The sequence below is a fragment of the Silurus meridionalis genome, chromosome 13, assembly GCF_014805685.1.
Source record: "Silurus meridionalis isolate SWU-2019-XX chromosome 13, ASM1480568v1, whole genome shotgun sequence".
Taxonomy (NCBI): domain Eukaryota; kingdom Metazoa; phylum Chordata; class Actinopteri; order Siluriformes; family Siluridae; genus Silurus; species Silurus meridionalis.
The window spans coordinates 4612413-4623888 of NC_060896.1; the positions used below are offsets into that span (position 1 = coordinate 4612413).

An 11476-nucleotide genomic window follows, 5' to 3' on the forward strand; every position below is an offset into this window, starting at 1 on the left:
TCCTTATCTGGGTTGCACCGAATGTCCATTTATTACAGAAAAACAATGTAGCAGTCTGAGGTCTCCTGTTACAATACTAAAATGTTCACCAGATTTGAGAATTTACTCAAGATGTAGGATAAAGTAACATGAGCGTACTTGTTTATAATTTTTGCACTTCCAAAATAAAAACAGGGGCAGCTCACTGAACTGTCAGCCATGTGTTGGATTCAAGTCCTAGCAAGACTTTGGAGCCATGCTTGAAGTGTTCATGAGTTACTGACATCAAATCAGTGATTTATTTCAAGCTGTCTCTTTCACTGCTGTTGTTTTGGGCAAGCATCCTCGAAACACAAAGATCAGCAAAACACAATACTGTATCCCACACTCTTTTAAGGCCCTGAGTCGTATACATATGCATACTGTATACAAAATGATTGGAACTAAAGTTTGTGTATAAGTAAAGTAAATTAACTAAATGATTCAATCACTGAAACGATTCAATCTTCTCATCATTAGTGTCTTTTGGTTTCCAGACTCCAGGAGGCAGGGGGCGCCAGCGTGCAGAGTCTGTCTCTGTCTGAGAGCCACGTGGCCGAGCTGGATGGTGAGACGGTGCGTCTGTTCGGTCCGGGGGCTCTGGATACTCTAGAGAGAGGCTGGGGAGTGCAGACAGCCAGCGCAGTCAATATCATCGCCTTCCGCTATATCCAGTTCGACAGCATCGTGCCCATGCTGCCACGCATTCGCCTGAAATTCCCCAATCTCACGGTCAGCCTCAGAGAGTTTTACACCACCACCATCAGCAACATCCTTATAATCCATAATGTTCACTGTAACATTCCTCTCCTCCTCTCCGCTTCTCCTTCTCTCCTCTATTCCCTTATCCTCTACTCGTCATATTCCTGTTCTCTTCCGCTTATTTTTATTTCCTTTGTCTCTTCATTCACTCCTGTCCTCATCTCATCTCTTTTCCTTTCCTCATCTCATCTCTTTTCCTGTCCTCATCTCTTCTCCTTTCTTCATCTCATCTCTTCTCCTTTCCTCATCTCATCTCTTCTCCTGTCCTCATCTCATCTCTTCTCCTGTCCTCATCTCATCTCTTCTCCTGTCCTAATCTCATCTCTTCTCCTGTCCTCATCTCATCTCTTCTCCTGTCCTCATCTCTTCTCCTGTCCTCATCTCATCTCTTCTCCTTTCCTCATCTCATCTCTTCTCCTTTCCTCATCTCATCTCTTCTCCTTTCCTCATCTCATCTCTTCTCCTGTCCTCATCTCTTTTCCTGTCCTCATCTCTTCTCCTGTCCTCATCTCTTCTCCTGTCCTCATCTCTTCTCCTGTCCTCATCTCATCTCTTCTCCTTTCCTCATCTTATCTCCTCTACTTTCCTCATCTTATCTCTTCTCCTGTCCTCATCTCTTCTTCTTTCTTCATCTTATATTTTTCCTGTCCTCATCTTATCTCTTCTCCTGTCCTCATCTAATCTCTTCTCTTGTCCGCATCTCATCTCTTCTCCTTTCCCAATCTCATCTCTTCTCCTTTCCTCATCTCATCTCTTCTCCTTTCCTCATCTTATCTCTTCTCCTGTCCTCATCATTTCTCCTTTCCTCATCTTATATTTTTCCTGTCCTCATCTTATCTCTTCTCCTGTCCTCATCTCATCTCTTCTCCTGTCCTCATCTCATCTCTTCTCCTGTCCTCATCTCTTCTCTTCTCCTGTCCTAATCTCATCTCTTCTCCTGTCCTCATCTCATCTCTTCTCCTGTCCTCATCTCTTCTCCTGTCCTCATCTCATCTCTTCTCCTTTCCTCATCTCATCTCTTCTCCTTTCCTCATCTCATCTCTTCTCCTTTCCTCATCTCATCTCTTCTCCTGTCCTCATCTCTTTTCCTGTCCTCATCTCTTCTCCTGTCCTCATCTCTTCTCCTGTCCTCATCTCTTCTCCTGTCCTCATCTCATCTCTTCTCCTTTCCTCATCTTATCTCCTCTACTTTCCTCATCTTATCTCTTCTCCTGTCCTCATCTCTTCTTCTTTCTTCATCTTATATTTTTCCTGTCCTCATCTTATCTCTTCTCCTGTCCTCATCTAATCTCTTCTCTTGTCCGCATCTCATCTCTTCTCCTTTCCCAATCTCATCTCTTCTCCTTTCCTCATCTCATCTCTTCTCCTTTCCTCATCTTATCTCTTCTCCTGTCCTCATCATTTCTCCTTTCCTCATCTTATATTTTTCCTGTCCTCATCTTATCTCTTCTCCTGTCCTCATCTCATCTCTTCTCCTGTCCTCATCTCATCTCTTCTCCTGTCCTCATCTCTTCTCTTCTCCTGTCCTCATCTCTTCTACTATCCTGTCCTCATCTGATTTTTCTTGTCTCCTGTCCTGAACTTTCCTCTGTTTCACTTTTCCTTCTTCCTCTCTTCTTCCTATACTTTTCCTTCTGCTACCATTCTTTCCTGTCCTGTCCTGTCCTGTCCTGTCCTGTCCTGATCTCTTCTCTTCTCTTCTCTTCTCTTCTCTCTTCTCTTCTCTTCTCTTCTCCTCTCTTCTCTCCCCTCTTCTTCCTCTCCTCAGCACCTGATCTTTATGGAGACTAATATAACACGGCTGCTACAGTTAGCCGCTCTGGCGCAGGTAAAGAGACTGGAACAGGTGACCATTGATCCAGAGGGAAACCCTGTCGTGAGTCTGACTCTGTGGCGATCCTTTATCATATACAGACTCAACCACCTGAACCTGCAGAGGATCAATGGCACAGAGGTACACACACACACACACACACACACACACACACACACACACTGACACATTAGCATTCACAGCTAATTAGGTGGTCATTACAGGCTAATGGCCGGGTTGTGAGAATGTATTTACTTTTTTTGTGGTTCTAGTGAACATATAGCTGCTTTTGTCCCTGTTTTCAGGTAACTATGAACGATGTCATGGCTGCCGAGCGCATTTTTGGGACTCTGGGTCACGTGGCTTCGACGGAAACACCGCACTGCCGACTGCTCCTACTGCTCGAGGAGTCTAGGTGTGTGTTCATGTGAAGTTTAATATACAGTATTTGCTTACATGCTTGAATTCAGGCAATTTTGCAATGGTTATTAAATGTGTTTAACCTTTTTTATGGAAGGTTGCGAGAAAACCATTTGAATGGTTTGGAGGTGAAGCATTAGGGTGGAAAAAAGACTAGAAACGGCCCTGCTCAGAGTAAAACATAGTGACGAGTGTGTGTGTGTGTGTGTGTGTGTGTGTGTGTGTGTGTGTGTGTGTGTGTGTGTGTGCCAATGTATTAACCTCTATTTACTTCAGGGCAGGATGGTTCCACTTGGCATCAGCCAAACCACCTCTGACTCCATCTGCCACCTTTTATTTCAGTAAAGCTGTTTACAGCACCCGGCAACAAAATTAGCTATTAACTTCACAGCGCTGTCACATCGAAGCCATCGCCTCAGAGTAACATCTCCTAAACCTGGGAATGAAACTCATGGGTTATCCTCTTAGTGGAAAAATCACTGATGGCCATTTGATGCAGCATGACACCATTCCCACCCTAAAGCTTTTCTGTAATGATGCATTCTTTAGTTTATATTTTCTTTTTTATAACAGTGGTGCTCCTTATTCAGCAATACACCAGGCATAACATCATGAGCGGTGACGCGAGGAACACTGATGATCTCTTTATCATTGCACCTGTTAGTGGTTGGATTTATTTATTAATACAGCGACAATGCTGTGGTTCAATGATATAACACAGTCATGTGATCATGGATTTCAGAAGGTGGAAAAGCACTGTGTGTGTGTGGGTGTAGGTGTGTGAAGATTTTATAGCTGTATATAAGAGCATATACAGTTTATGGCAAAGGGGTTTTGACGGCAGGCCAGTGCTTGTTCAAGGCAGCTGCCATTTGTAGCCCATAGAGAGGAAGAGAGAAAGAGAGGGATTGAGATCTAACCATCTCAGACTCCAGGTGAGCACATATTTGACTATCTGGATTTCACTTTCATGTTCTAGAACCTCCTTATTCAGGAGCTTGTGTACAGTAAGATAAACACACTTCACACCTCACACACACATACACACACACACACACACACACACACACACACACACACAAGTACACAAGTCTTTCATTTCCTAAATATGATTAAATCCCTGAGCCACACACTCTCTCTCTCTCACACACACACACACACACACACACACACACACACACACACGCACGCTCACACATGCAGCCGTGGCTCTTATATATAGCCGTGCCGTAGCCTGCAGGTAGGCAGTGTGTTGAATCGCTGGCAGAGGGAACAGGAGCTGGCTGGTTCCTGTCCTGCTGCATTTCATCCATCTTAGAACATCCATTTATCCTGTTCCTTCTCACTCTTCTCCATGTATACATTAGATTACAACCTGGTAGTCATGTTATTTTTTACCATGCACACACAACCACACACACACACACACACACACACACACACACACACACACTTATATATCGGTACACTTTGTAAGCAAATTTGCTGTAATATGAAAATAATCACCCTGAAGCGAATGATATTCCAGTACCAGCACATCACACTCAAAACGCTTGGTTCCTTTTACACTTTTATCCATTTAGTTTATCTACATTTATAGTTGACATTATAATTAGCCAGTCGCTCTTTTTTTCACTACCCCTTTCTTAAAAGGTTACTGTAATAGGATCAGAAGAATGCAGCTGATCTCAGACTTCCCTGTGATGGAAGATTTACCGACTGTTACAAAGCGGCGGTTTATTTTTTGAAGATTTCGCCGTCTTTCCCCGTAGGAAGCGGCAGCTGCAGTTCTTGCTGGAGGGCCGAGTTCGCAGGTTTGGATTGAGCCCTGAAGAGCTGAGGGAAAACGGGAAGCTGTTGGGGGAGAGCATGAGTCGAGCACTTTTTAACTACCACAGCAAAGACTCCAGCTCTGAGAGTCCAGAGGTACACACACACACACACACACACACACACACATTCCCATGAAAATTTACTATATATATATATATATATATATATATATATATATATATATATATATATATATATATATATATATAGAACTGTGTACATTTTTTATCCTCCGCTCTTCTGGGAAGATGTTCGACTAGATATTGGTGTGTGCTTGTTGAAATTTTGGAGAGTTATTTAGCCACAAGGGTGTTAGTAAAGTCCTGATGTAGGTGCAGTCAGTAGATACAGTCAGTGTTCACATTCATCCCAAAGGTTTTTAATAGGGTTGAAGGGGGAGCTTTATAGAAGGAGATCTTCCACTCCAACCCATGTAAAGCATCTCTTCATGAGCTTTCCACACAAAGTCATTTCCTAGTTCAAATGAAGGGAACATTTTATGCTTATAAACCTCAGGCCTCATTATTCTACCTGACTTTACTAACACTCTCATGGTTGAATGATCACAAATCCCCACAAGGACACTCCAGAAATCTAGTGGAAAGTTTTCTCAGAAGAATGGAGGCTATAATAACAGAAAATGGGGACTAAATGTGGAATAGGATGTTCGAAATGCACATACAAATCGAATGTCCAGTGCAGCTGTATTATACTCAGGTCTCAGACTCTATATTTACCTTTCATCAATCTCTGTCTAGTATATAAATTCTAAAATCTTCTCTAAATGTCTTCAGGAGAGCAGCAGTGAGGTGCTGGAGCGCAGCTCGGCGGTGGATCAATACCTGAGAGGACTCGCGCATGCCGTGTCCAGCACCAGCGTGAAAAGAGAAGCCTTCCACAAGCTCTGGCCCACCATGTTCGTAGAGATGGTGAGGGACTGCGTGCTCAAGACCAGGGACGCAGCGGCGTGTGCGCGCACCTGCCTCGACACGCTCTCCGACGCCAAATGAGAGGGAGGAGAGCGATGAAATGGAAAGCGTGTGGAGAGAAATGAAAGGATGTTTAACTCCACCCAGAAAAAAAAAAAAAAAACGGCAACATTCCTGATGTTTTTCCCTCCGTTTTCAAACACAGTCTCCTATGGAGATTTAATGAAAGGTAGAGATTTGAAGGTGTGTATGAATCAGACGGACTCTTTCTAAAAACAGACTCACTGTGCCACACTTAGTGTCGGTTCTAAGAAAAAAACGGAATGACATTTGATTAAACATGATGCCTGTGATGTTTTTATGCTCGTTCACACACACACAAGTGTCTCAGAAGAGTAGTAATAGTAATAAACGAATGCGTTTCGCTAACGTCGGTCTTCCTAATGGTGCTGCTAACACAGACACAAAGAGAAACATCCAGTCTGGTTCTTTTTTCTGGTCCTCTGTCTAACTGAGAAACCCCTGGGAGAATCCTGACCTGAACTGAGCCCCCCCCGCCCCGTCCTCTCTTTTTTTATGCTGCTGGATATCATCCAAACGACTTTAACTCTTCTCGAACAGAGGGTTGTTTTTGCGCTTTGTTTTCTTTCTTTTTTTTGTTCTGTATTTTACAGGATATTAAAAGAGAATGATGAACTCTTGACTGCTCGGCGTCTGAGTAATGAAAGGAAAGCACGGTGTGTTTCCAAAATCAACAGCGCCCACCGGAGACGGCGCACCAGGAGTGGGCCGAATCTGTCAAAGCGCCACTCAGCCCACATGCGTGTTTGCAGGTTGCTTGGCAGAGTGTGAAAAATGTTGCTTGTGTTTTCCTTTTTCTGTGCAAGTTCACAGGAAAGTCTTAGGTGTGTAATTACTAGGGTGAGGAATGTGCAGTAGTTAGCTCCTGGTCTGCTAGTGTTTTTTTGTTTCAGAAACGGCTCTCCACATATCCTTATATCACACACACACACACACACACACACACACACACACACACACACACACACACACACTGTTTGTGTACTTGGATGTTGATCTGCTAGATTACCTTTATACACCTAATTATTATTCAAATCAAGTAAAATCACTTAGGATAATGTACAAGGTTATGCAGATCATTGGTCACCACATGGTCTTATGGCTCCAGTCTACATGTGATGATCTCCTTTCTACATTCAACAAATCCTGTGGAACACGTTCTGATATACACTGACCAGACATAACATTATGACCACCTGCCTAGTATTGTATTGGTCCCATAATTTTGCTGCTAAAACAGTCATGACTTCAACTTTTTTAGCAGTTTGAGCTACAGGAGCTTGTGTGCTTTACATGGGTTGGAGTGGAAGATCTCCTGCTATAGAGCTCTGACCTCAACCCTATCCTTTGGGATGGATGTGAATGCTGACTGCACCCCAGGCCTCCTCACCTCACCTACATCAGTACCTGACTTTACTAACACACCATGTACCTGAATGAATCTTTCCACAAACACACACCAAAATCTATTGAAACATCTTTACAGGAGAGCAGAGGTTACAACTCTTATATTCAGGTGTCTACAAAAAGGTTTGTCCATATACAATATATAGTGGGGAAAAAATTATTTGATCCCCTGCTTTGTAGCCCATCCCAGCCTTGTGCAGGTCTACAATCTTGTCCCTGACGTCCTTTAACAGCTCTTTGTTCTTTCCCATGCTGGTAGAGAGGTTTGAAAGGAAGAAGTTGATTCTGTGACTGGTGACTTTTATACACATAATAGGTTGATATTAGGAGAACCTTCTTAAAGGTACAGGAATAATTTGGGTCTGTGGGAGTCAGAATTCTTGCTGGTTGGTACGGGATCAAATACTTATTTCACCTGAACAAACACAAATTGATGTATAACCTTTCTTTGAAAGTTTTTTTTTATGTATTTTTTTTTAATATATATTTAAGGTTGACTGTTCTTTGTAAGAAGGTTAATTTACAAAATCAGCAGGGACTCTAATTATTATACATATATATATATATATATATATATATATATATATATATATATATATATATATATATATATATATATACTCCTAATCAAACAAATGACAAAAAATATATATTTTAATATATTTAAAATTATATTGGCAAACATCAGGTAAAAATATTTGGTTAATTGACACACTTTTGTCCCTATAGAACCTTAGGATTTTTGTATAAATGTATATGCTAAAATACTGGAATATTTTATATTTCAGTAAAATATCTGCTCATGGATATTTCTTACAGTGTAGTTTTTTCATTGGCAGGAATTGAGGTAACACACACACACACACACACACACACACACACACACACGAGATAATATAAACTCTATTGTCAACCTACTGTCATTTATTTTAGCAGATTTGAGAAAACGCCAAATATCACATTCACAAAAGACCACCGTAGAGAGCAGTGAAACTCCACAGAGCTCAGGGTCACCCTCTGGAGTTGTGAATTTAATACTCTGGATAAAATCTGTCCGATTATGGCAGAAGCAGGACTCTAGGATGAGGATTAGTGAAGATCTCTCCACTGTATGTGGCAGGATTTAAATTTGCAGTCGTGTTTGTTGATCTGTGTAATGACGATGACTTGTGCACAGAAATGTCACGCAACGTTAAACACTGCTGTCAAAGCTTCATAGATCTAATCCAGCTCTAATCCCTCAATAACAGCGCAGGGAAAAAGCCCCAAGGCAAAATAACTCATATTAGAACTGTGTGTGTCTGTGTGTGTGTGTGTGTGTGTGTGTGTGTGTGTGTGTGTGTGTGTGTGTGTGTCTGGATTAAAGGCTGCTGCAGTGCACAGAAGAAAGCGTTTCAACAGCCAGAAGAAATTAATCAGTGATTTAGAATCAAGACTCCCAGCTTCATCCTTTTCATTTCTTAAAAGATATAAAAACAGATTTACTCCATGAAGCATATATGTAAGGAGTCTCCAGTATCAAGTGCTTTAAGGAAAAAGTCAAGGGTCAACTATGAGGTTTTTGGACTTTTTCCGCTTTGTGGTTTCCTGGGTGCATTTTTGTCTCATTAGCTTTGAAAGAGAGAGAGAGAGAGAGAGAGAGAGATGGACAGACAGACAGAGAGAGAGAGAGAGACAGACAGACAGACAGACAGACAGACAGACAGACAGACAGACAGACAGAGAGAGAGAGAGAGAGAGAGAGAGAGAGAGAGAGAGAGAGAGAGAGAGAGAGAGAGAGAGAGAGAAAAGAAGAGAAGAGAAACTGGTGAGAGAACTATTAATTATAGATGCTATAACATGCGCTGACTTTCAGACATTCCAGAAAACGATCCTGTAGCATATGAGGAATAAAACACTACACAAGATGCTGCTTTATAAAATAACGTAATAGATTCATTTCTGATAAATCTGATGACACACTTTATGAAAACAAAGTTTATTATTGAACCTATAGGTCTAAATGTGAATCACAAGAACACACTGGATCTCAGAGACTCTATTAGACGGTATGTAAAATGTATCAGATGCTTTAGGGCTTAAATAGTATTTAGATCCAGATGTTTTTTTTACTCTACAACACACCAGAGTAGAATTAATGGTGATGTCTGGATCTATAAGCACGATGACTGTGATTGAAACTTTTTGCTTTGCAGTGGCAACAAGATCAGAATCCATTCAGTCAGAAATTAGTAGTTTCTATTGATTTTTTTTTATTAATGTATCCAGTAAAACATCTCTTCCTCTATTTTAGTTCGATTTTTTGGTATTATTAAATTCTATTAAACTGTTTGTTTAAAAAAAAAAAAACACCTCTTCGTCCTGATTGGTCCAAGTCTTTTGCTCTTTTTTTAAGGTTACTGGATCTGAAGTGCAACAGAGACTAAAGAGTTTTTTTCTCTTTCCAAGCAAATATTGTAAATTCCAGCTAAAGACACATAGAGAATCATACAAAACAACCTCGAAACCAGTTTACATCATCCGTCGTAACTAAGGATTCGCACCTCCCTGACACCGATGCGATTTGCATCTCGATGCACAGCCAACAAATTATACATTAAAGATACATATGAAGCCGATGCGATACGATTCCCACATTCTGATGCAGTGCGATTCGATTCAACACAATTACGATTCAATACTTTTTGTTTCCAGGAAGTTACAGCTCTACCTCTGCCATGTTACTCTAATGAATCTCAGGAAAAGCCTCAGGAAAATTCACGTACTGGTCACAAATTATTATTCACTTTTCGTGTAATAAAATTATAGCGCATCTACTGATAATTATATATAAATTAATTAATTTTTTAGTAAAGCAAATATGTTAAAAACGATACATCAAGGTACAAATGCCCACTTGTATCCTATGCACACTTTTTTAAATCAATGCATCACATCGTTAACTTTTAAGAGCCTGCATTGTTGCGAACATGTGAAACTTTACATCATCATTTATGAATTCTAGCAAGACCTAGATCTTACATTGATCTGCTTGATACGCTTGTTTATTTTGCTCTATCACACACACACACACACACACACACACACACACACACACACACACACACACACACACACACACACGGAAAGAAGAAAAAACCCTTTGGATTGGAAATATTCAAAAAAAGACCAGAATCTTTTTTTTTTTATGTTTTTTATGTTCATAGGTTTCCTATAGGTTTCTAAATGCTGTTCATTTGTGCAGTGACCTGCTCAGTGCTTGAGTAATAAAACACTGAAATGTGCAGACCTGGTGGTTCTTCAGAACCAGGATTGAGAGCTGGTGTTGTATAGGTTCTCCTCTGTAAATCATGTGACTTGTGCAGGGTCAGGAGTGCTGTTTAATTGCCCAGTGAGTTGCACAGCTGTTATTATTGCTTAATGTGTTCAGATGGAGCAGGTGTGTTAGAGCTGGAAAGCATTGAATGGTGCAGGTCTGGTGGTTCTCCAGGACCAGATAATTGGAATGATACACCAGGACAATGAAGGTGGGAATTTAGGTTTATGATTATGTCTGGGGCACATTTGTTTTTTGTGTATAATGTGTTGTCCATTGGAAAAAATGACTAAAAAACTGTCCATTAATTAAATAATCCATCAACACCATGATGTGGTCAGAAATTTGGACTTGTGGTTAATAGGAATAGAGAGTTTCAACACACACACACACACACACACACACACACACACACACACACACACACACATGATTTAATTTTTACACCTAATTGTTTCACATTTCATATTATGATCATTCATTTTCTCTCACATATGATTTTGTTTAACATATTATTATATATATAATACATTCTTTTTAATTTTATATATTTACCACATTATTTATTCCCTTGTCATTTGTTTTAATTTTTTTACACATGTGGGCCTGGGCTTTTTGGGATTTTCTTCCCTATATTTCATAATATTTTTCAAATTTATTTGTGTGTATATTTATTTTCACATATAAAATGCATGTGCTTTCTATTATTTCTGACCTGCGGTACTTTTTTTTTCACGTGATTCATGTTTTTTTTCTATACAGGCTCAAAATTGTATTTTCAGCTGTAGTGCATGTGATCCTTCCCCACATATGTGTAACTATTTATTGTTTCTTTCTTTCCACTAGTTCATTCATGTTCATTCACATTTTAGACACTCTGTTACTCTGTGCTTAGAA

The 11476-nt window shown here is 40.4% G+C and overlaps 1 protein-coding gene across 3 annotated transcripts in view; it reads left to right on the plus strand.

The window, feature by feature from the left end:
• LOC124395520 (leucine-rich repeat-containing protein 49) overlaps positions 1-7141 on the plus strand; it is a 44905-nt gene extending 37764 nt beyond the window's left edge. For all 3 annotated transcript variants that reach the window (XM_046864069.1, XM_046864068.1, XM_046864070.1), the window contains 5 exons: positions 516-750; positions 2549-2734; positions 2899-3008; positions 4786-4939; positions 5641-7141. In XM_046864069.1, the coding sequence (XP_046720025.1) occupies positions 516-750; positions 2549-2734; positions 2899-3008; positions 4786-4939; positions 5641-5856 (901 nt within the window). In that variant the 3' untranslated portion in view covers positions 5857-7141. The remainder of the gene's footprint in view (positions 1-515; positions 751-2548; positions 2735-2898; positions 3009-4785; positions 4940-5640) is intronic.
• Positions 7142-11476: the final 4335 nt, after the last annotated feature.